This window comes from Pituophis catenifer, unplaced genomic scaffold (genome assembly GCF_029215685.1).
Source record: "Pituophis catenifer annectens isolate HBS135680 unplaced genomic scaffold, rPitCat1.0.hap2 SCAF_1, whole genome shotgun sequence".
In the NCBI taxonomy this organism is placed as follows: domain Eukaryota; kingdom Metazoa; phylum Chordata; class Lepidosauria; order Squamata; family Colubridae; genus Pituophis; species Pituophis catenifer.
In genome coordinates, this window is record NW_027256881.1 from 231,335,737 (window position 1) to 231,361,950 (window position 26,214).

A 26,214-nucleotide genomic window follows, 5' to 3' on the forward strand; every position below is an offset into this window, starting at 1 on the left:
CCACAGTCTCTTTAATGGGCAGTGGGCAGTTGGAGATGATTTAGGTCACCCCTTGTGATGATTTTGCTTTGCACCTTTAAATTGGCCCAAATAATAGGCCTGCATGGAGATGCTTTACACCATAGAATAGAATAGAATAGAATAGAATAGAATAGAATAGAATAGAATAGAATAGAATAGAATAGAATAGAACAGAACAGCAGAGTTGAAAAGGGACCTTGGATGTCTTCTGTTCCAACCCCTCTCAGGCTATTTCTGAGCATATATCTACATGTAGTGATCTTCTGAAAGTATGCTAAACGTGTCTAAGAATAGTATGGCATTTTCTCTGATTTTACAGTAGGATGGGACCCGTGGGAAGCTTCCCACTCACATGCCTACTCTTAACATGCAACACACACAAGCAAAGTTGTTGCAATATTTTTAGGATCAGACTCAATAAAGATAATAGAAGTTAGAGGTTTAAATATATTTCTCTTTAATCATAGTAGGCATTCTATATTCGCTGAATATTCAAGATAGAAGCAAAGCGAAAAAGGTGAGGGTGGCTCCTTATATATACAAGGGGTGGAGCCAGGAATGGGAGTGGTAAATTATGAATACATTAAAGTCCAAAGAATAAGTTAACCCCTGATGTTCCATATATACATTATTTACACATTAGAGAACAAGGCATTTACATCTGACAAATCCCCCTCTAAATGCCGGTTCGTTATACAACACCAATTACATTCAGATTCAGGACAATATAATACATATAATTTAGAAGTTAAATATTTGTGTTGTTTAGAAGGCAAAGGCTTCGTTAATATGTCAGCTAATTGTTCAGAAGTGTCACAGTGTATTGCTTTGATGAATCCATCTTGAGATAGTTGTCTCACGTGCTTAAATTTTATATCAATATGCCTGGACCTTTGTCCAATTGCATCGGATCTGGATATTTCAATGGCCGCTTTATTGTCTTCATGCATAATAAATGGTAAAGTAGGTTTTTTCCAAACATCTGTGATCAAATCGTTGAACCATACAAGGTTATTTGCAGCTTTGGACAAACAAACATATTCCGCTTCTGTGGTAGAAGTGGCTACCAGTTCTTGTTTACCAGTATACCAGTAAACTGGACAATCATTCAATAGAAAAACATAACCAGAGGTACTCTTTCTGCATGTTGTATCACCAGCCCAATCTGCATCAGCATAACAAGTAATTTTTGGTTCTTTGTCATTATTAGGTTCTAATACTAAACAAAAATCTAATGTACTTTTCAGATATCTCAAAATTCTTTTGACAGCTTCCCAATGATACATGGTTGGTTTGCTAACATATCTTGACAATAAATTGAGAGGTAATGCAATATCTGGCCTGGTCCAATTAGATATATAAAGGAGTGAACCTATAACTGATCTGTAAAATGTGTTGTCTTTAAACTCAGGGGAAGATTCATCAGTGTTTCTAAGAAAATCAGTTTGCATAGGGGTGTCACAGGTTTTGGCATTATTTAAGTTACACTTGTTTAGAAGTTCAATGATTTTATCTTTCTGAGTAAGTTTGAATCCCCTTCTAGTTTTGTTAATTTGTACACCAAGGTATTTATTCACTTTACCTAGAGATTTTAAGGAGAAATGTTCGTTTAACTTATTTACAAAGATTTCCCTGCTCTCTTTATGTTTTCCAATATATAAAATATCATCCACATAAATTAATACAAATTCAATATTATCATTACTCTTTTTTACAAAGAAACAGTTATCAGCAGTGGTAGCATTGAAATCCATGGTCTTAAGTACCTTTACCAAGCAATCGTACCATCTTTTGCCAGATTGCTTTAATCCGTACAGACTCTTATTTAATAACCAAATTTCGTTCTTATTAGTGTATTGGCTGTGTGGTGCTCTTACATATATTTCCTTATCTAATTTTGCGTGTAAATACGCAGTCTGTATGTCATATTGAAATACGTCCAGATTAAGTGCAGATGCTATTACAAGAGCTGTCTTGACACTCTCTGTTCTCACTGTGGGTGAATATGTGTCAGTATAATCTTCTGGATATTTCTGTGCATAACCTTGTGCAACTAGTCTAGCCTTGTATAAGGTATTGTCTCCTTCTAAATTCTTAATTTTATAAATCCACCTGGTACCTATAATTGTTTTATCCTTAGGTGCGATCGCAGGTGTGAATACATTTAATCCTTGCAAACTTTCCATCTCCTTTTTCATAGCTAGTTCCCATTTTTCTCTTTCTTCACGGGGAAGTTTCAATACTTCCTCATATGTATTAGGTGTTATTTGTTCTCCATCCATATGCATTATGTAATCTCTGTATTTATTTGGTATTTGGTTTCTATTGTTTCTAATAGTTCTTCCAGGCTTGCTATGGTTGTCATGCAAATATCTAGCTTCCTTTTTTGTTAATGTGTCTGTCTTTATTTTATGCTGACTATTTGTCCAAGTTTTGGTTTTGTTCTTATTTTTGTTAATATTTTGATTTTCTGTTGTTTCTTCCTCGCAAGATATCGTATCTTTGCATTTATTTGGGAATATTTCATTAAGGTGCAATTTAGACCAATTGGCCTGCTCATGGAACACAGCTGTTCTGGATACTATAAATTTGTTATTATTATCAATGAATCTGTACCCTTTGGTTCCAGTTTCGTATCCCATGAATCTTAATCTTCTGGATACGTTTTCTCCCTTTCTCCTCAACTGTTTAGGTATGTGTACGTCTGCAGTGACTCCAAATATGTGCATGTGTGCTAATTTAGGTTTTCTATTGTACATCACCTCATATGGTGTCTTATTCACAATACTGGACCAGGTTCTATTTTGAGTGTAATTTGAATAATGTAAGGCTTCTGACCAAAATTGTTTGCCTAAACCAGCATCCTCTAATGTGCATCTAATCATGGTTTGTAGTGTGGAATTCTTTCTCTCTGCAATACCATTTTGAAATGCAGAAAATGGATTTGACGTGAAATGTAGCATTCCTCTATCCTTTAACCATTGGGAGAATTCTTTAGACATGAATTCACATCCCCTATCTGTCATAATTTGTTTTATTCTGATATTATGTTGTGTTTCTATGCGTTTGTAGAATTCCTTAAATTTCTGAAAGGTTTCATCCTTGTGTTTTAATGTGTAAACAAAACCATAGCGACTGTAATCATCCACTATTGTTAGAAAGTAACGTTTTCTATAGGTAATTGATGGAGTTAATGGACCAACTAAGTCCATATGTACTAAATCAAAAATATTGTTAGTTGATCTGTTAGATTTTTTTGGTCTGGGACTGGTTTTTAGTTTGGTGGATTTACATACTGAGCATTCCAAATAATTTTCACAATTTTTTATTTTGACACCTTCTGCGTGTTCAGTCATTTTTTGTACTACAGGAAAGCTTGCATGTCCTAACTTCCTATGTAATATGTGAGCACACTCATCATGAATTGGTTTACCTATTTTTGGTTTCTTCTCATTGTGTGTATTTTTGTGATCATGAGTTATTTCACATTCATCATTGTCACTGTTACTGACATTTTCATCATGTGCTTCAATACAATCTTCTATATTTGAATCAATGTTATGTAACCATCTTTCTTTAGTTATCAGATAGGGTAGACCTCCTTTTATCATCACAGTGCCTACATTTGTTTTGTTCTTCTCTATAGTTGCTTTCCCCTTTGAGAAAACTATATTGATATCAGATTCTCTGCTTAGTTTTATAGCACTCAATATGTTGTGAGGTATTTCTGGAATTAATAATACCCCCTCTATTTTCCCTAAACCAGGCAAGGTCACATTTCCTCTGCCTAATACTTGAACTTTTTCTTGATTAGCTACCTTAATCACAAACTTATCTTCTGTAAATGAAGATAATATACTTTTGTTGTTAGTGGTGTGGTTTGTCGCACCAGAATCAATAAGCCAATTATTGTTCTCATCTTGTTGTGTTCTGGTGCTGTCTTGTTTATTTAGTCCATTTAGTGACCCAGATTTTCTCTCTTTTGAATTTTCTCTACCCCCTCTACTTTCTCTGTAATTTGGTGGACTTCTATATTTGTGTCTATCTGTGGAAGACTGTCTGTAATTGTATTTGCTCCTATATTCTGGCCTATGTCTCTCTCTTGAGACTTTGGGGCAGTCTCTTCTACTGTGTTCCCTGGATCCACAATTGTGGCATCTAGAGGCCTCATTATATTTATCTTGAAAGACTACTTTCCTAAAAGGCTTGTGTTCTGTTTGGTTACTGAAACGATTTTTTCTTGAATTGTCTTCTGCTATCAATTTGTTAGATAGACTTTCTATGGATAAATATCCCAAATTAATGGTATCTAAGTGTGACATAAAACTATCCCATGATGGGTCAAGTGAATTGATAATAACACTTTTCATTGTTTGATCTGAGATCACTTCCCCCCTTAATTGCAGCTCAGCTCTTATTTTGTTTAGATTTATCAAATGCTCACTTATAGAAATCCCTGGTTTCACTCTAGAAGAAAAGAAATCCTTAGACATTCTTGTAGTTGTAGCTACGCTATCGCTGTGAAATAGATTAAACATGCATTGAATTATTTCTGATACAGTTAGATTTGGTTTGATGCTATGATACATTGCAGGAGACACGCTAGATATTATTATGAAAAATGCTCTATGATGTAAACAATCTATTTTTAAAGTCCAAGGTCTTCTTGGAGGACTGGTTATAAAGAATAGTAAATTTTCTTTCATAAAAACAACCTGAAGCTGTTGATACCACTCTTGTAAATTAATGCCATCAACTCTAAGTTTTGGGAAGTCACTGGGCAAGTTCCCCACATTATTTTGTCCATTACTTACAACCTGAGGCAGTCCGTGGTCTCTCAAGTGCAGGAAATTACAGAACGGCATTGGGATGCTTGCAACGAGTCTGCGCGGTTCTCTGGCCAGTTCAAGTCTTTCGGGGCCGTCTACGTAATTTTGCACATGCGCGTTGCTCATTTCTTCCTTGGCGTCGTCGTGGAAGGTTCTCTGCATTTCAGCTCTCTCGATCCGCTCCTCTTCAGATGAGTCGGTCTCTGGCTCGGTTTTTGGAGTTCTGATGGTGGCGACAGTTCTTCTCTTTATTTTGTGTGCGTTGGCACTCGATCCTGTCTGCGGTGTAGGACGGAATCGGCATGGCTCTCTGGGTTCGGGTGTCGTCGCTTTCGAAGTCAGGATGGGAGCGTGCAGGTCTTGAGTTGTTGGTTTGATTTCTTGCTTCCTCGTTGATGTCTTGGAAATTTTCAATCTTGGCCCAAAAGCAGCAAAAAGCGTTTTCATTGCTGACTTTACTTGAGATTTTGTTAAATCGTCTTCACTTTCTGATTTTGGTTCATCTGAAGAGTTTGAGACTTCTTTTTCACTTTCTTCGTCTGATAGTGTTTTTCGCGCCAGAAATTTTGAACTGAGCGTTTTGATTGGCTCTGCTTCACTCTCTTTTGAAGTTCGTTGAAACCAAGATGGCTGCCATTCAAAATTTCGCGCGGGATCACATCTTTTCTTTTTTACAACGGTTTTCTCAGTAGTCATTTCACTCACAGTTTTTTGATCTTTGGGTTTTTCTTTAATGACGTTTTTCTCTCTCGCTGCTCCGCTGTTCCTCAGCATCTCCTGGAGGTCTGCGATGAGGCTTTCATCATTTTTCTGTCTTTTTAATATCTTTAATATCTCTGACCTGAGTTCGTTATTTTCTATTCCGATTTCTTCCTGGTCATTATTTTCACTCATCAGTTCTTCTTCTTCAGTGGTGTATTCTTCGGATTCTCTCGAAATCGCGTTAGTGGATTCGTTGATCATCTCTTGATCAGTTTCTATTTCTTTGCTGTAGGCCCTGGTGTTGGGCCTATCTTTCTTAGACATTTTTAATTACTTATTGAGTCAATTAACCATCCTCTGCTACCAGCTTGTTGCAATATTTTTAGGATCAGACTCAATAAAGATAATAGAAGTTAGAGGTTTAAATATATTTCTCTTTAATCATAGTAGGCATTCTATATTCGCTGAATATTCAAGATAGAAGCAAAGCGAAAAAGGTGAGGGTGGCTCCTTATATATACAAGGGGTGGAGCCAGGAATGGGAGTGGTAAATTATGAATACATTAAAGTCCAAAGAATAAGTTAACCCCTGATGTTCCATATATACATTATTTACACATTAGAGAACAAGGCATTTACATCTGACAAAAGTAAAAAATGAGCCAAAAGTACTTGGACACAAACTTTCAAGTAATGCCTAGTTATCACAATGGGCCTCCTACAGCTCAGAAGGTCAGGTGATCAGCTGTAGATCCTGATCTTTAAATATAGCTAGAGTGAACCATTTTTTCTTGGGGAAAAAAATAAAGGACAAACCTGAAAAACGGGCAAATATGAAAGAGGTTCATAAGGATTAAAAACATTTGCTTGTTTACAAAGGAAAATTCAAGAGCAAAACTAAGAAAAACTTTACAAAGACACCTTTTAATAAAAATCTATAACATCAAACAATATATGTAAATTTATTTTTAAAGAGCAATTCAATTTTCCATATTTTTCACATGAATGTGAAATACTTTTGTGTTAGCTGGTACCAATTGTATAGTAAAGGTTATATGAAATAAAATATAGGACAGAAGTGAGTTTTTGAAGAATAAATCAAAAGGACAGCTCTCTGAAATAAAGGACTGTTCTTTATAATACACATGGTCACTGCAACTATATCCCATCCCTAGATTAGTGTCATGTGTGAATGATGATCACTGAGTTCCTAATATGTTAGAGCCAAAATTAGGAAGAGGCATTGAGACATCTTAGAGCATCAATTTTTCCTCTGTATCTTCTAACAGCCCAACTGTTGTCCTTTCCACTATAGGTCCCACGTGTGCTGCTCTGGATTATGATCGAAATTGCTATAATTGGCTCTGATATGCAGGAAGTGATTGGAACAGCAATTGCTTTCAACCTCCTTTCAGCTGGACGGTAAGATCCCTGATTTTCTATAGGCCCAAGACAAAGCAATGGGCAGGTTCCAGAGACAAATGCTGTGAATGCTACAGAACTACCAAACGCTGGACTGTACCATTGGGTCCCTACAGATTTCTAGAATCAGGAAAGATTGGAGTGAATATAAGGTGAAACCAATGCTATCATTTCTCTGCTCTTTATACATCAAGCATAATTCCTCCCCATTTTAAATATCCTCCTGCAGAATGGTCAGGGTGAGGAATTGCCAATGCATGACACTGCAACTTTTGTCATATATTGCCTGATCATGTATTTTAGACTGGCCAAGACATGCAATTATGGAAGCAAAGAATATTGCACTTCAAAGTTGCAGGATATAGAATGGCCTTCTCCAATTTGATGGCCGTCAGAGATTAATGCAAAGTACTGTAAAGGATTATTGGGGGTGGGGAAGAGCTATAACCCAGTGGCACAGCATAGTCCCAGGTTCTAACCTCTTTAGATGGGAAAAGTTTCCCATCTAAAACTTGAAGAGGTTCTGACAATCTCTGATTGCACTCCCAATTTCTCAAAAGCTAGTGGAGTCCGATTTGCACTTCACGTTCACCCATCTTGAGATGTTATGGCCTCCTGGTCTCTAAAGCCAGGGTCAGGAGAGAAAGACATTAGTGGTGAATGCCGAGAGGAAAATGGGAAGCACCTATGGGAAAACAGATAGTCGATAAACTCTGCAGAACTGCAGCATTTTCAAGTTAAAAAAAATAAACCCAGCTTTGTTCCAAAAGCAGATAAGCATAACTGAGCCAGCAGTGCATTGACACAATTCTTACAGATCCAGTACCAATTATAAACCAGAAAAAAGACCCCTGTGGAAAGACAAAACCAAAACAGAAAGCTGTTTTCTATAATTCTTTGAATTAAAGACACTAGCAAACTTAAGGCGCTTGAAGAAATGTTTTGTTGTCACAACTATGCACCTAATCTATCCCTTAGCTAACCTCTATGAACAGTACCATTAGAAGAATCCTACGAGGCTAAAGTGTTTCAGTTCAACTTGGTATAGAAAGCACAAACCCTCCTGGATTTATGGGTGCTTCCATTTCAATCAGACATGGGTTTACGATAGCAGAACACTGAGTCTTCATAGCATTCTGAGAAATAGTCAGATTTGTGCAATTCTATTTAAATGATAAAATTTTTACTTTTCTTTTTGCAGTATCCCTTTGTGGGGTGGAGTCTTGATCACAATTGTGGACACCTTCTTCTTCCTCTTCTTAGATAAATATGGTAAATACTAGGCCAGAGAAAAGGGAGGTATACATGGTTGAATCATCTAGTGAGATGTTCAAGTTTATGAGAGTTTGGTTATGGTTTTACTAAAAATATACTCATATGTTGTAATGTCAAAAGTAATATCACTAGTGTGTATTGCCTGTATATTAGAGGATTTGTAGCTATCATGTTATGAATGCTATGGGATTTTTTGCTATGTATTTGCAAAAAATGAATTTTTTGCTATGTATCAGCAGGTATAATGGGCATGTATGTAAGTCAGAGTACATGTCACCCATACAAGGTATAAGGTTATCAAGGTAGTTTTAGGTTTCTAACCCTACAGTACAGTACCAGAATGAAATTTTCTCTGAAGGCACAAGAGACGGTTCTCAAAATAGTATATAGTCCCCCACTTCCAAAATAGATGGTGCTCATGTGACCCAGATGAGGCAGTGGCTCCGAGCGGAAAACTAAACAAAAAACATGAAAAGAGGGCCAAACAAACATTGGCCAAACTAAGACTGGCCAATCCTTGATAGAAAGTTGTATTGGTTGTGTTTTGCATCACAAAACAAGGCATTCTGATTGTGGGCGTTCCACTTTGATTCTCCTGGAACTCGAGCTTTACCTGACTAGCCAACTTTAAGTTGGTAGGTAGACATCAGTGGGTGTAGGTGTAAGCAAATAAAGCTTTTATTTCAGAAAGTAAGTCTGTATTGTAAATCTGCATTTGTTTCTGTGCCCAGAATCTTTGGCTATACCAGAACAGGAAGGAGCACTCAAAGTATTATAAATATATAAATATACAGAGTGATTTCATGAAAATAACACCTATTTACTTGGCACAATAAGGAGCACCAAGTAAAATGTTAAATACTGTTTGAAATAGCCATTAATGCAGTCTTTCCTGCTGAGAGCTCTCAGAATTTTGCTCAAAGTACTTCAGGAAGGCACCGGATTGAGAATAATCTAATTGAGAATCCCAAGGCCTCCTATGGACAATAAACCTCTTTCTCTTTTGTCTTTCCCTGTCAGGTCTCAGGAAGTTAGAAGCCTTTTTCGGCCTCCTCATTGCTATCATGGCAGTAACGTTTGGCTATGAGGTAAAACATGCTCCCTCCGCCCACATGTGAGAACTTCAACCACTCTTCCCTAGCCTGGCTAGCAGTCTGAGGATTAGGACCTAAAAGCCACCTCCCACTCTCTCAAGCATCCAGCAGAGTGGTCTTCTCCAACCTGATACCCCACATGTATTATTGTAAAATAATCCCCAGCAATGGAATAATTATCTAGGGAATACACTGGTGACTGAAAAGTATTGGGTGGGAATATCTGATCAAACTATTTTAGCTCAATATTCAGTGGTCAACTGTGGCAATCAGATGCTGTCAGGAAAACTCATGTGTGCCCTGTTTCTTCCTTCTTATTTGTACCCAGCACTGGTGGGTTGCTACCGGTTGACCCCAGATCGGGCAAACTGGTACTGGCTGTGGTGGGAGGCTCCGCCCACCTGCTGAGACACTTCTGCACATGTGCAGAAGCATTGTGCACAAGCACTCTCTCGCCCACGAGCGACCCGGTAGAAACGGGTTTTGAAACCCACTCCTGGTACCCAGTGACTGATTTTTAAAGATATTTTGGAGTTCTTTATTTAGAGGATGAAGTTCCAAGTAGCCTGAAATAACCAGTGCTCTATGAATTTGTCCATTATTTAAAAACACCCAGGGAGATGTGCATGATCACATCTGGTGACAATGAATGCCAGAAGGAAATTGAATGGGGAGAAAAGATTTCTGTGTGTTCTGGCATCAAAGCAATAGTCAATCAACTTGGAGCTAAATTGGCAGAACATAATTGCTTGTGGTTTGTTCCATGTATTAAGAATTTCTTACTTTAGATACAGCTTTGCCACCAGGACTCACAAATGAATTAGGTTGCAGCACATTCTCGCATCTTTCAAACAAATCAAGATAAGCAACTACACTGACATTTTAATTCGCTTCATAGTACAGCAGCATTGGGGGGAATCTCATCTCTTCTTGGCTCACATCTCTTCTCTAGCCTCTGGTAAATATCTAACCTGTTTTCCCAACTCTAATTCCTCTTAACCTCTTAACAAGGTTTCTTGTGAGTCCATCTTCCTTTTTATAGTGTCTGGCATTCAGAAGATGCATACTCGATAGAGGAAATGTGGGAAGCGCTGTGATCCCGTGCCTTGCCTTTCTCTGCATTGCCTAATCTTCCCTTCTTCTTTCTGCAGTACGTGGTTGTAAAACCTGATCAAAAAGAGGTGCTGAAAGGGATTTTTATTCCTTACTGCAAGAACTGTGGACACGAGCAGCTTCTGCAGGCTGTGGGTTTGGTTGGAGCCATCATTATGCCCCATAACATCTATTTACATTCTTCCCTTGTCAAGGTCAGTGTCTAACACGTAGATACTTTATTTTGGGGCATAGACCAACAATTCCTTGTGTATTGGATAAGAAGATGTTATCCATGCCTTCAAAGTTACTCATACATGTATGTATCTGATGGTTTATGGCAGTGTGATGCACTTGTAATGGGTGAGAAGGCAAAGAGAATAAAACATATCCCCCATTGTCGATAGATACTATCTTGTACTAAAGGATTATTGCAATCTATGTTACATTTGTTGGGGGAGGAGGGGACTGCATTTTGCAGCACCAGCAAGGCAAACCAGGATAGCCACCTGCTGGCCAGATTTAGTCCATGTGTCTTGCATAGACGCTGTATTTTCTCTGTAGATAAAATTCCTACAGCACCTCCAACCCAGGGGTGAAATGCTCCCGGTTCGAACCGGATCACCTGATCCGGTAGCGATAGCGGTGGGTGGTTCGGGGAACCGGTAGCAAAAATCCCTACCCCACCTCCCCATGCCCAGCTGAGCCGCACGATCGTCAGAGGCTTTTTTTTTTAAGCATTTTTTCTACAACCTCTTTGAGGTTGTAGAAAAAAATGCTTTTAAAAGCCTCTGACGATCCCAGCTGAGTTGCCTAATCGTCAGAGGCTTTTAAAAGCATTTTAAAAAGCTGAAGAGGTTGTAGAAAAAATGGTTTTCAAAGTTTTTTTTTAAAAAAGTTGGCCACGCCCACTCAATCACTTTAACCTCCCCCCTCCCCACCAAACCACGCCCACAGAACCGATAGTAACAAATTTTACATTTCACCACTGCTCCAACCTAATCAGCGTGATATGGGATAGGCATATTTTGCAGTGTTTCAAGATTTAAAATAACACAACTAGTCCTGGTTTAGGAACTGCTTTGTTTAACGACCACTCATAGTTATGACAATCATGAAATAGTAACTTTGCAACCAGTCCTCGTATTAATGGCGTTCACAGGCCTGTAAAAGCAAAGGAAAGCTGAAGTCAGATCGAAAGCACAGTTGTGGTTTCACTTAGTGAGCGCCTCGCTTAATGACCAAGTTGCCATTTCCAATTATGATTGCTAAATGAGGACTACTACCCGTAAGGGTTATGAATTAACAGAGAACCAAATATATACTTGATTTTTTTCTTCATGCTGCAGAGGAAAGGATTTTTTTTTTCTTACTGTAGGTAGGGAAACAACTTGGTTGAAGATAGATTTTAAGCTGATAAATCTTGGGCTAAATCACATGACTTGTTTTAGGATTTGCAAAGTAACCCTAACACTAACCCACTATTGTTTTTAAACCATGGTATGTAGCTTAATGTGTTGTACAGATCCAGCTAAATAATTCGCTGATGGAAGAATTTGATATTTATTGTTAGATGCCTAAACTATAGCCGTTGGTAAAAATGAACATAAAGTACCACTGCTCAATACAGGTAGTCCTCCACCTATGACCACAACTGAGCCCAAAATTTCTGTTGCTAAGTGAGACAGTTGTTAAGTGAATTTTATCTCATTTTATGACTTTCCTTGCCAAATTTGTTCAGTGAATCACTGCAGTTGTTAAATTAGCAATGTGGTTGTTAAGTGAATCTGGCTTTCCCATTGAATTTGTTTGTTAGAAGTTCACAAAAGGTGATCACACGATCCGGGGACACTGCAACCGTCATAAATATGAACCAGTTGCCAAGGGTCTGAATTTTGATCACGTGACTATGGGGATGCTGCAATGGTCATAAGTGCGAAAAATGGTCATAAGTCACTGTTTTCAGTGACGTTGTAACTTTGAACAGTCACTAAGTGAACTGTAAGTAAGTCGAGGACTGCCTGTAATTTCATCTAGCCAACCCTCTCACTCTACATAGGCTAGAGGCGATGTGCCATTTAAGATCTTATAGTTGTCTTCACTTGAGTTTTGTTTCAGTTTTCTTCTGCGTTTTGTTTTTGCCTAAATGTCTTTAAAGACATTTAACTTTAATGAACAACCGTTCATTGTGTGACTGAAGTTACAATGGCACTGAAAAATAAGACTTACGACCACTTTTCATACTTATGATTGTTGCAGCTTCCCCATAGTCACGTGATCAAAATTCAGTTGCTTGGCAACTCATTCATATTTATGATGGTTGCAGTGTCCAGGGGTCATGTGATCACCTTTTGCGGCTTTCTGACCAGCGAAGTCAATGGGGAAGACAGATTCACTTAATAACCATGTTATTAACTTAACAATGCAGTGATTCACATAACAACTGTGGCAAGAAAATTCGTAAAATGGGGCAAAACTCACTTCACAAATGTCTCGCTTAGCAACAGAAATTTGGGGCTCAATTGTGGTTGTAGGTCAAGGACTACCTGTATTTCAAAAGCACAACTGGTTTAAAAGTACAATGTGTTAAAATGACAAAACCTAGCTCTTTGCAGTTGTGCAGAGCTACGGCTCTGCTTGGACGATGGTCTCCTTTCTCATTTGGACTGCCATTTAAGGATTTCATTATTGATGTCTGGTTTATGTATTGTGGTTCTGAATTATGTTAGGTGCTGTTGAATTTTTCTGTAAGTCATGAAGAGTGACTTTGATTGAATTGGACATTTATTTTAAATGAATAAATAAAAGTTGATATTTGTATGGGCAGCGGATTCTGAACAGGTAGATAAAGCATTCCGTTGCATGTTATATCTAGAGAAATGAACAGAGTTGCTCAAAGTTTATCAGGACTAATGTTTGCAGGAGGAGTAACTCAGCAATTAAATATTATACATAATACAGCACTAAACTATAAAACTTAATTATGACTAGATAGCACTTTAATTTGATTTGATTAGCAAGTGTACATTTGAAAGAGCAACCATTTCTGATCGTGCCATGTCGTATTAGATCATTTTAATCTGAGCTCTACTATTCCTTTACACTTATATCAAAATCAGATTCTTAATTATTAAGTAATGGATCTTTAATTAATTGGACCAAAGATAATTATATCTAAGGGAATACAAAATTACTTTCAAGTTACCATTCAGGCTGAAAATGAAGGGATGACATGAAAACTTACTAGAAAGCATTTATATGGGAAGCAAATTATACAGTAAATAACAGTACTTTTATAAAATATTATTCTGTGTATAAGTCAGAATATTGCCTGTGTATAAGGCAATGCTGAAACCATTAACTAAAGCATTCGTAAACACATTATTAAATTAATTGAGAAACATGCAGAATATCTTAATTAAACAATAATAGAAACTGAAGATCATTAATGTAATTAATTTTAAAATGGGTAGATTTCATGAATGGATGGCATTAGACTAGATTTTTTTTTTAAATCAAATCCAGCCTAGGTACGCAGAAGGGTATTTGCAGGCAAAAAAATTTCTGACCGGAAACCAATTGGGTTTCTAGATATCTATAATCAGCTGAGGAATTCTGGGAGTTGAAGTCTACACATCTTAAATTTGCCAAGGCTGAGAAACTGTTTTAATCTAATAAGAGTCCCAACAGGTGTCAGTATACTTTCCTGTTGCACATTTACATCATAACAAACCAGTATTTACTGCTCTACTATCCAATAGGCAAAACAAGGTTTAAGTAATTAGCCTGTACAGAACAGTTGACAAGTCACTTCATGTATGAATCAAGCATCCCTCTGAATCCACACTGCAAAAATACAAAGCACATCTATTTGAAAACTCAGTGTGTTTGCTTCCAGGTCCTGAGATTTGCTATGCATGCAAAGAAGCTTTGAGAGAAGTTTGAAATAACTATGCAATAAAGCAAATTCAGAGAAGTTGCTTCATAGCTTGAAGCCACATTGATGCTTCCCTCACAACTAAAGTCCCTCATCAAATGCACAGACTTATTACATAGCAATCTGGATTTGAACATGTGGTCACTGCTAGTCAACAGAGTATTAGGTGGAATATGAATATTCAAAGTCTTAATATTAAAAAAAGGAAGTATCGTATAATAAACCTATTTGCAGATGACATACTTTCTTTTTTTGCCAATTCTGACCAAGTTATTCTCTAATTACAACTTTAATACATTTCCCACAGTGGCATAACTAGAAATAAAGTTTCATAAAGCATTAATTAGCATAAAGTGCTAATTAATGTTGATCAGGGTGTTGCAAAAAATGCCTTTGGAAATCCACTAGTCTGCATATTAACTTAGGATGGATTTAGATATTTAGAAGTCATTATTATAAAAAGTTGATACCAGTTTTAAAATTATGCAGTAAATTGAACTAGATGTTTTCTTGTTAGAATAGCCACCATTAAGCTAGCTGTTCCAAAATTTTATTCCTGTTTGAAACTTTTCCCTTTTTCTGGCTTACTACATTGAAAAATTCTTTCTTACTGTAGTTATAATTATTTTTTAAAACCTAGAATATTAACAAAACTATAATGAAAAGTAATATAGTAAATTGACATATTACTGCAGTGTTTTCAGTTAAAATAATTATTCAAACTCCAAAGTCTAATTATCACTGTATTCTTTTATCACTAAAACAATACATATCTTCCAGATATTGAGAAATTATTTTAAAATGGTATTCGTGATATAAGTATATGTGAAAGCAGTCTGTGTAATGCTCAGCCAATATTATTTTAAAGCATGTTTTACTGAAGAAGCCTTAATGGTGGCACATAGCCCAAAGCCATTTATATGTCATGCTGTGTGAAAAGCAAAGCATGTGATAGCTTCATGGAAGGTACCAGGACTGAAGCTGACAAGGCAGGAAACCAGAAGCCTGAGAATACACCAAATGATTGTGTAAACACAGTACAGTGCCATTAACAGTGAAGCCTGAGAAACAGGCTGCAAAATCTTTTATGAGGGCAGGAGAAAGAAATCCAGGGCTTAAACCCTGAGGCAGGGGTGAAATCCAACAGGTTCTGACAGGTTCTGGCGAACCTGTAGCAGAAATTTTGAGCAGTTCGGAGAACCGGCAAATACCACCTCTGGCTGGCCCCAGAGTAGGGTGGGAATGGAGATTTTGCAGTATCCTTCCCCTGGAGTGGGGTGGAAATGGAGATTTTGCAGTATCCTTCCCCTGCCATGCCCACCAAGCCACACTACGCCCACCAAGCCACGCCCACAGAACCGGTAGTAAAAAAATTTGGATTTCACCACTGCCCTGAGGCCACACACACAAATATATAACAAGATTCTTAAACTCAGTAGATTTTTGTCAATACTAGAATGACTTATTTGGAATAAAAACCTAGCTAAACCTGGTCCTTGACTTCTCACTGTTTGGGACAGTGAGTTGGGGCTTCTAAACAGAGGTTATTGTGAAGCATGAACCCATCTCTAGAGATGTCTGATTGATGACCTCACCCACACTCTCAAATGGCTGGATCGATTTCAGTTGTCCTCCTACATATTGTCAAGTTTTGGGAGCTTTTATCCCTCACAAATGCTCTAAATACTCCCATCTTCCTCCAAACCTGTCTCTGAACAGCTCGTGGCTGTTGTCTTGCATTGGTTCCAACAATTCAAGCTGAGCCAGCCAGCTCTTCCTCCCTACCCTTGAACAGTGAGAGAAGGAGCAGAGTGGCAACATGGCTACCAGTCAACATTATGCCATTTTTTCAGTCACAGCTGTCACCACCCAGGCACCTTCAACTGGAAAACAGAATCTTTAGAATTTGATATTTGGGGAAAGATAGGGTGGAAGATAGTTATCTCTGCTACTTCAAGGCAATGCAGTTTGACCATCAAAATGACTTGACTCCAAAGCTCTGGGTGGAAATGCCCAAAGACCACCCATGTCGTTAATGCAGCTGTCCTTATCAGATATATATTGATGGTCGTGCTCATTTGGTTCTATGAGGAAGTTATTTGGTCAATTTGATTTTATCTGGTTTTTAAATTTTTTATGTCTATGTTATTTTATTGTTTGGCTGTTCACCGCCCTGAGTCCTTCGGGAGTAGGGCGGTATACAAATCGAATAAATAAAAAATAATAATAATAATAATACAGCTTCAAGTTCAAAAGGTTGTTTTTATTATTTACAAATATATACATGCATACGATAATGAACAGGGTGTCCTGTTACATTTTTACCCTAACTGTATGACTCAGATGTTGAGAGGAGAGAGAAGTTCACGTGTTGTCTCGCTGAGAGATAGATGAGAGAGAGAGAGAGAAAAAAAGGGGAAGATGTCCAAGTGGTTTCTAGGTAAGAGTCCAATAAGAAAGTTCATTGGCTGATATAGTCACATGTGATGTCTGTAAAGACTTAACCCCTTCTAGTCTCTGGTGCATCATATGCAGGCAATATCTGACAGTCCTCTCTGCCCTAAAAACCTGTGTCCTATGGGGAGGGGGCAAGACCACTGGAACATCCTGTGGCATACATAGAAACTATTGCATTGTTTTCCCAACAGACCCGAGAAGTGGACCGCGCCAACCAGAAAGCGGTGAAAGAAGCCAATATGTACTTTCTGATTGAATCCACCATCGCACTCTTTGTTTCCTTCCTCATCAATCTCTTTGTCATGTCTGTGTTTGGCCAGGCTTTTTTTCAACGCAGCAACCAGGAAGTGGTAAGTCAGCAGCCCACGTTTTCTTCCCTCAAAGCCAACTCTGACATTAATATCTATAGTTCTTTACCCTACGTGTAGCCTTTTATTCTTTTGACCATGAGAGAAAATTATAGAAATGGACTTGGGGATCCTGTCTGTCCATTAGTCTAAGAGCTATCCCAAAGAGGGTCAAATTTGAAGGGAGAAGTGAAATATAGATAGATATGAATCAATCAACCAATTAGGAAAGAGTCAGATTAATCTGGGGGATATAGATAATTTTTTTTAAACCAGGAAAGAAAATCACCCAGTGAATTCCCATGGGAGAGGAACTTAGACAGTGGCCTACAATGTGGCAAACCCATTTCTTTCTCTCCCTCTCTCTCTCTCTCTCTCTCTCTCTCCCTCTCTCTCTCTCTTTCTCTCTCTCTCTCTCTCTCCACATCTCACTTCTTCTTCCCCTTCCTCCTCCCCGTCTCCATGTGACCCAGAATGGAGCTATTCTGAAACAGTTGGGAATAATCCCAGAAACCTTGTTCTGTATGCTTTTTCTATCTTGTTTTCTCTGCTTCTCTAAGAAAGATTAGAGGAAAAAGAGAGTGAGTTATTCCTTCAGCCAAATAGAAATTGGCCATCCTCGTCCTATTTACCTATCCTAGCCCATCTGGTAGAATGTCCTATAGTAGTGATGGCTAACCTTTTTTGCCGTTGTGTGCCAAAAGCAGGGGGGAGCACGGGGGGGTTGCGCGTGAGCGTGCCCACACCCATAATTCAATGCCCCCTGCCCCCCGCGCATGCATGTGCGACCCCTCCGCACTCCCCCCGCTTTTGGCACGTGACGGCAAAAAGGTTAACAGTAGGCCCATTTTTCACCCTCCCCAGGCTCCAGAGGCATGTTTCCTGACTTCCAGTGGGCCTGAAAGGCCCGAAAATCAGCTGGCCGGCGTGTGTGTGCATGCTGGAGCTGAGCTAGGGCAACGCTTGCGTGTCCACAGATATGGCTCCGCGTGCCATAGGTTCGCCATCACGGTCCTATAGTATGTAACAGTGATATTTCACTGACTGGGAGTCACAGAAACAGGAACCCATTCGTGCGAACCAATGCAGTAAAAGCTTCCCTTTACCAGTTGTGCAGTAACTGGTAAAGTTACTTCACAACTGGTAAAGTAACTTTACCAGTTACTGGTAAAGTTACCAGTAACTTCCTTCTTGTGTAAGAAGGAAGAAAACTGAGGCAGATTTTTACAACGTTGCTATTTAAAAGAAGTGTTCCTACCATTAAATAGTGGAAGCTGGCCATTATAGGAACAAAGGCTAGAAAAAAAGGGGTACGAATGATGCATAAGAACAGACCTGCGGATCCCACCTATTTGTGTGAGAGTTGTAATTTGTTCAGTTTACACAGACACACAGAGATACAAAAGGGGATGACAAGGAACATTGGAAGAGATTAATAGCACTAAAGAGTTTTTAAGGTAGAGTTATCCAACAATTTCTCAAATAGCAGGCTGGTCTTTTTATGGCAGAGCAAAGAGTGCAGGAATTTGCTGCTCCAAGGTGCCTGTAATAGGCCTATTTCTGATTTCTAATGAAACGGTTTTGGTTTTTTCTTTTGTCTTATATAACCCAGCATGATGTCTGTGCCAATCAGAGCTTATTCTTGAATCAGAGCATTTTCCCCAACTTTCCTGAAAACAATGAGACTGTGACCGTGGATATTTTCCAAGGGGTAAGTATCCAGCAAAATGACGGCTATCAACCAAACTGGTAGCAATACAAAACAGATGAACAGCATAGAATCTCCAGATCATGGTGTCAAACTTGATTTCATTGAGGGCCACATCAGGGTTGTGTTTGACCTCAGGGGGGCCAAGGGGCATGGCCAGGGTGGGTGGGGCCAGCTCAACATCACTCATGTTGGGGGCACCTGTGGTGGCCCGAGCACTCTACCAGCGAAAGTGCGACCCTCCTGAGCTCTGTTTTTGCTGACAGAGGGTTGCAGAGGCTGTTGCAGCCGGAAACAGAGCTCAGATAGGCTGCGCGTGGCCCTCCTGAGCTCCATTTTCACTGGCAGAGGCACCATGGGTTGGACCTTTGCTGTTTTCAGGGTGACCCCATGAGCCACATCTATGCACTCCGCGGGCCAGATGTGGCCTGCGGGCCTTGAGTTGACATCCCTACTGCAGATGAACGCTCAACTGCTTCTATTCTCCCAAGGACTTGTACTGAGAAGCAACTCACAAGAAATGCAGCTCCCATGTTTTATGGGCAAATCTAGGAATGTCCATAATTACTTTGTCACCACATGCTGAGCCAGCTGAAGCTTCCAATTGGTGTGCAACGGTTGATTTGCATTGTAGTCCAGGCATGCATTGACAAGGGCATGAGCAATCATGAACAAAGCTTCCTTTTTTTTCCAGAAATGGTTTTAACTGGCATATAAGATGTAATCGCACAAAGGGCTTTCTAGCTATGGCCTCCCCACTTGGTATTCAGAAGTGCCCCCAGATTCTGAGTCAACTTTTTCTCAGGGACTAGAGCCCCATCTAGAGTTATGGATGTTCAGCTGTTTTTAGAATCAGTTGGCTTTCAACTCTGATTCTGCAAGTCACTCCATCTTGCTGGGGTTGTACCTCCCCACCTTCCCCAAATATATCAAATCCCACTACATTGCCTTTCTAACCAAGGGTTGAGATACGCATTTAAATAGATGGCCTCTCCTAGCAGGTTCTTGAAGATATTAAACAATAGGGAGAGGAGGTCTAAGGCCCGTGGTTGTCACTTCTACAGCTGTTTAAATTTCCTTATCTGGAAGCCTTGTGATTGATTTAAAATTCCCTCTCCTGCACTCCATCATTTTCACTTTAATTAGAGTTATCTAATTAATTTCTATTTTTAGTTCTTTAGGTTGTTGCTTTTGTCATTATAATGTTAGGCTTGGACAAATGAGATGGTGAGCAGCTGTGTGGACTTTTGCAGGATGAAGTCAAAATGATTTAATGCATTTTTATATAATACAATGAGCATGTGCATTGTGGAATACAAGCCAGGAATGTTTGCCTTTTTCTATGCAGGGAATTATCCTGGGATGCTACTTTGGGTCCATTGCTCTCTATATCTGGGCTGTTGGAATTCTTGCAGCAGGTCAAAGTTCAACCATGACAGGAACCTATGCAGGACAGTTTGTTATGGAGGTGAGAAAATACCTGGAGATCAGGGGTGGGTTCTACATATCTTTACTACTGGTTCGCAACGGGGCCGCGCTCTTCTGCGCATGCGGAGAAGCATTCTGATGACGTCAGGGTCGGTGGGCGGAGCCTCCCTCCGGTTTTACTACCAGTTCTATAGAACCGGTCCAAACCGAGGGCAACCCACCACTGCTGAAGATGTATAGTAAATTGGGGAGCAGGGAGCTGGGAGGGCTGACATTCAGCACTGGCAAAGGATGAGATAATGATGCCTGCCTGCCTGCCTGCCTGCCTCTAAAATAGATATAAAAGCTTTGTTAAATATAAGGCAATATAACTACAGTTTTCTTTGCTTTTAAGTTACAAAATGCAAACAAAGGAAAGAAATCTCAAAATTCTAGACTTTGTCTTTCTTCCTTTCCTTACATATATCCCCCACACATAATGATATCACTATGTCTTGATAGGCCTTTGTCAAAATACGTGTGAAACCAGATGTTTCCTGATTCATATACCGTTTCTGATTGCTATTATTTCATATTATTAATAGCTGCTGGAATTCCAATATTCCCATTTATCTCATCATCTTTTCTGACCTCTCCCGCAGGTGAAATACTCCCTCTTCTCATATTTTCTCCCATGATATTTTCAGCTCCATATGTCCTTTTAAGTCCAGACTTTTATCCTGTTAGAATATCTTTTTCCTATGGCACAGTTCATATGCTATCCTTGAGGTGGTTGAAAACTATTGGTCTAAAGATTTTCTTTCCATATTACCACTGTTTCTTTTTCCTGCCCCAATGCTCTCTGTTCTGTCTTGCTACCTAAAGTGGTGTCCTGAATTTTGGGTTTGCTAGGCATATCAAGCAAAACTATTAATTAAGACCTATAGCTTTCTTTCGCTTCCCCCTTTCGGGATATCACCAGCCAGTGTGAAATAATCTACCATCAATGCTAGCAGTTTTTTGGATGACTAATCCAGTGCTCTGCTTTGCCTAGACAAGTCATATCAAAGTGCTTTCATGGGCAAAGATGAAACAAGTTTTGACAGGTGGATGTGCAGAATTGATGTTGGGGATTTGAAACTCATTAGACTCCGATTCAGTAAGGAGAACCCCCTCCTCCACCTGTGATCCCAATGAGATTATTTGAACATGGTCACAGGTAATAGCATTCGAGCCATTCCCACATAACTTGCCTAACTATCATTTTAATTTCCCACAATTCTCCACAACAAAGCTACATTATAAGTATTGGAGAAAATTAACACGCAGGGGTAGATTGAATGCACAATGGCAAAAAAATTACTGAGTGGAAGTGCAGTATGATTGACACCACAGCAGCAGACCAAGACTACTGCTGGACCCGTATTTAAGGGCTTAACATGAGCCAGTTCTCCTCTGAATTCGGTTCCAGGGCCGTTTGACGATGTTATATTTTCATGCAGGAAGATACAGAAAAACAGTCTGTTGTGCAGGCACAGAAGGTGTTTTCCTGCTTACAGTCTAAGTCTTTCTTTGCTTTTATTTGTTTCCACTGTTAGATGAAGATGTTTTTGGGAGGTGAGGTTAGACCACAGCTTGTACTTGGTCAGAGAAATTTTGTTATAGGTGTTAGTTTTTTTAGATGGCGTCTGTTGCATCAAACTTCAAAAAAATCTAGAAAAGCAATGAAAATATATCTATAAATCATTAAAGGCAGTTGGTTAAAATGTGCCTCTTTCCAAGACAGGCCAACTATATCTTATTAGCCTCCATGGTATAATCCCAATTAAAGCTAGCTGAAGACATTTAATGGGACTTGGGCCAAACCGGGACTACAAGAAATTGCAATGCTGCCATCTATGGTCTAATGATTGCTAGTCTGCTATTCAGAAGTGACCAGATGGCTCAAAGCAACTTTGTGTTCCACAGGAGTCCACCAAATGTCTCCAGAAACCTTGTAAATGAAGGAGGAGGAATGCAACATTCTTCCACTTGACTCCATAACAACCAGCATTGGGAAGCATATGTTCTGTGTAAGCTTTATCATGATTAACACTGGATAAGTTTCCTCTGGATAAAATCTTTAAAATGGGCTTCCTCCCAAAATCATTCTTATGCTGTATTACACCCACACAAACATACTGTTTGTGCACACTTATCTGATCCCCTAATTTGATTCACATGCTGTCCCAGGCTACAGGATGCTCTGGGCCTAATTTTAAGATGGTCTTCCCCAATCTTTTGCTTCAGTTATTTTGGGCCCCGGGGCTTTCATCCCCAGCCGGGATGGCCTGAGAATGCAAGCAAGGCCCCAACCCAGTTTAGAAATAGATTAGCCAAAGGTCACTGAGAAAGAGATCTTTATTTGTTAGATTTACACAGATAGTCCTCGACTTACGGCCACAACTGAGCCAAAATTTCTGAGACATTTGTTAAGTGAGCTTTGCCCCATTTTACGGGGATCACATGACTCCGGGACACTCCAACCGTCATAAATATGAGTCAGTTGCCAAGCGTCTGCATTTTGATCACATGACCATGAGGATGCTGCAATGGTTTTAAGTTGTGAAAAGTGGTCACAAGTCAGTTTTTTGCAGTGCCGTCGTAACTTCGAACGGTCACTAAATGAACTGTTGTAAGTTGAGGACTACCTGTACTTACCTTTTCTCCAGAAAGAGAAGGTATGCATAGAATATACCTCTTCTCTTTTTCCCAGAACAAATGGGGAGTGGGGAACAGGCTGAGCTGAGAGATAGTGGCTTGTCGACTAAGCTTCCATAGGTGAAGTGGGATCACTCCATTTGTATGGCTCTTCCATGTGGCAACTCCAACTGCTGCTATGCAGAGTGGGATCCAGCAGAAAACTCTGCCCCTTTAACCCAAAGGTGCTTTTTTTTCCCAAGAGGCAACTGAACTTTCTGGTTTTTCTTTGAAGACGTTTCACTTCTCATCCAAGAAGCTTCTTCAGCTCTGAGATGAAGAAGCTTCTTGGAATAAGAAGCGAAACGTCTTCAAAGAAAAACCAAAAAGTCCAGTTGCCTCTTGGGGGAAAAAAAGCACTTTTGGGACAACCGTGATCTGGATGACTGAGAATCTCCATAGACATCTGCCACCTTAAAGAAGAGCTGATCATATTTCCACTCACTATCTGCTGAACAGTGAAAAAGACTAGGAGTTCTATCTGCGTGAGAAGTGGGAGGAAGAAAAGGGGAAGCAGGAAAAACCTCTTTGGGTGCCAGTAACTGGTCTTCTGCTGTCTGGGCTGCAATCTGACTGCTCTGGGATCAAAGAACTGGCAACAGGTGGATGTTTTTTTCTCCCATTTCTGTCTTTCCCCCTGAAGGGAAGAAAGGGAAATTCAGGAAGAGCCAATTTCCCTCCAGGGGAGGAAAAAAGTGGGGTGGATCCAGTTTGGCAGCCAGTAGCCTTCCAGTGAAGTTGCCCACCCACCCACTCACCTGCAGCTTGGATGCTGGAGGACCTAAGCCACAGGGTGGGAGATATATAGTATAAAATATCAAGAACTCCTTCTCCACCATGAATGGTGAGAAGTGTCTGGGACTCTGGGGTAATGTCTCCTTGCTGCCAGTTTCCTGATCCTCTGGACACTGGAAAACTGACAGAAGGCTTGATTCCAGCCTTGTTCCCTTCTGTAGGGGGAAGTGGGTCTTTTGGGGCCTAGAGAATTGGCACCTCAAAGACCAGATTTCCATCCTTACCTCCTGCTTTACTTCCGCTCATGGTTGCCAAGAGAAGTGGTGGAGATGGCTTTGTCTAGTCAGAAATGGCCTTGAAATCAGTGACCAGCAATCAGGAATCAACAGGAGCAGGACAGTCCCCCTCCTCCCAAATTTACCTCAGAAGGGATTCGCCACAGTGCAGCTTGTGCCAGCAGAAGTTGGAAAACTTCACTTTTGAAGTAGAACAAGGGAAGATGGAGTGAGGTTGCCATACATGTGGAGCAAGGACGGGTGGAATATAATGTTGTGCATTCATGTCCTCAGGAAATAATTACAATTATAATAATTATAGAAGGAATAGATCAGACATCCAGCCCTTGCTTATCAATGGAGACCGAGTGGAACAAGTGGCTAGTTTTAAGTTTCTGGGTATTATCATAAAAGAGGACCTGACCTGGGGCACTCACATTGCAGCACTGGTCAAAAGGGCCCAGCAGAGATTATACTACCTGAGACTTCTCAGGAAACAACTACTGAATGAAAAACTGCTGGTGACCTTCTACCTCTGCCCCATAGAGAGTATTTTAACTTACTGTACCTGTGTATGGTTTGCCAATTGCACAGTGGCAGATAGGACAGCGCTCCAGAGAGTTAATGTCATTGCCCAGAGGATCATTGGCTGCCCTCTCCCCTCTTTGGAAGAGCTTTATAGCTCCTGCTGCCTTAAGAAAGTTCAAAACATTCTTAAAGCTCCATCTCATCCTGGGCACCTTTTTTTTGAACTATTACCATCTGGAAGACGGTACAGGATAATAAAAACAAGGACAAATAGGCTGAAAAACAGCTTCTATCCCAGAGCAGTGACTATATTGAGTTCTACTGTATAGAACAATATTAATGCAATATCAGGGGTTTCAATTCAATTGTAGAGAATGAGAAGGATGTGTGTTTGTGTTTTATTTTTATAGTTATAACGTACACTGAAGATGGCATTTAATTTTTTTTTTAAAAAAAACAAATTTTATTTCATGGTCAGCATACATCATAAACAAAAAATCAATCATTCATATATATATATATATATATATATATATATATATATATATATATATATATATATAAATTTTCACCCCCCCCCCCTTCCCCGCTCCTATCCCAACCCCCAACCCCCTCCCCGGACTTCCCAGAACAAATACAGGGTAAAAACATTTAAGAAACCTTAATAAAAGACCCCACAAACTAACTATCTATAGATTTATCTATCACTTGTACTTTAACTCTCCTTGTTCAAAACAAAATATAACTTTTCTTGCTTAAAGGTAGTTAATCCCAATTAATTCAACAATAAACAAAACCAACTTGTTCCTCCACAGAATAACATTAATGTAAAACAAAATATACAATTTAAAGCCCTTGAAAATATATTGAGAAATCTATAACCTTAAACTTAACATCCAAAAGAAAGTTTCTTTTTTATCATATCCTTAATAAAAATTAATCATGTCTTGAATACCAATACAATTATAAAAATTCACATTTATATATCCTTAATAAAAATTTTGAATACCAATACAATCATTCACCATGTTATCCTGCCTAACAAAGAGGAATAAAATTCTTCCACTTCCATTTCCCCCTGGTTTTTTTCCGAGTCTTCTTCTTCCGCTTTATTCCACCATCTTTTATTTTTACAAGCTTTTGTGTATTCAACTGTAATTTTATCTTCCAATCCTGTGCAGCTCGCAACGTAATTCCTTTTAAGAAACACACCTCTTTATTTAGGATTAAAAGTCCATTTTTATAAAGAAATTGTAATGTTCCATTTCTAATCCTTCTTGATATCTTGAAAATCCAAGCTTCTCCCGGCACTTTTCCTCTCATCTGCATCAAAACCTCTGGATAGATCTCTCTCCATATCTCCGGATTAACCTCCTTCAAGCCCATCAATTTATTCATAATTTGGGAAACATCCTTTCCATGTTCCTCAGGCGCTTTTACTTGAATTACTTCTTCTTCCTCCTCTTTCAACATTGCAACTTTATTATCAATTTGAGTAATAAACTTCTCAAAGATCTCATCTAGTCTTTCCGTAAATGATTTTTGCCATGCTTCCAAAAAATCCACTGTCAGTGTTTGTACGCTTGCTGAATTATGTGCTGAGAAACCTCCATTCTCTTCAAAAATCTTTGCTTCTGCCATCTTTT

The 26,214-nt window shown here is 39.2% G+C and overlaps 1 protein-coding gene across 2 annotated transcripts in view; it reads left to right on the forward strand.

Moving 5' to 3' along the window:
- Positions 1–26,214, forward strand: part of SLC11A1 (solute carrier family 11 member 1) — a 44,948-nt gene that overhangs the window by 10,762 nt on the left and 7,972 nt on the right. For both annotated transcript variants that reach the window (XM_070957129.1, XM_070957128.1), the window contains exons 5-11: positions 6,868–6,974; positions 8,176–8,246; positions 9,270–9,337; positions 10,495–10,650; positions 17,021–17,179; positions 18,789–18,887; positions 20,233–20,352. In XM_070957129.1, the coding sequence (XP_070813230.1) occupies positions 6,868–6,974; positions 8,176–8,246; positions 9,270–9,337; positions 10,495–10,650; positions 17,021–17,179; positions 18,789–18,887; positions 20,233–20,352 (780 nt within the window). The remainder of the gene's footprint in view (positions 1–6,867; positions 6,975–8,175; positions 8,247–9,269; positions 9,338–10,494; positions 10,651–17,020; positions 17,180–18,788; positions 18,888–20,232; positions 20,353–26,214) is intronic.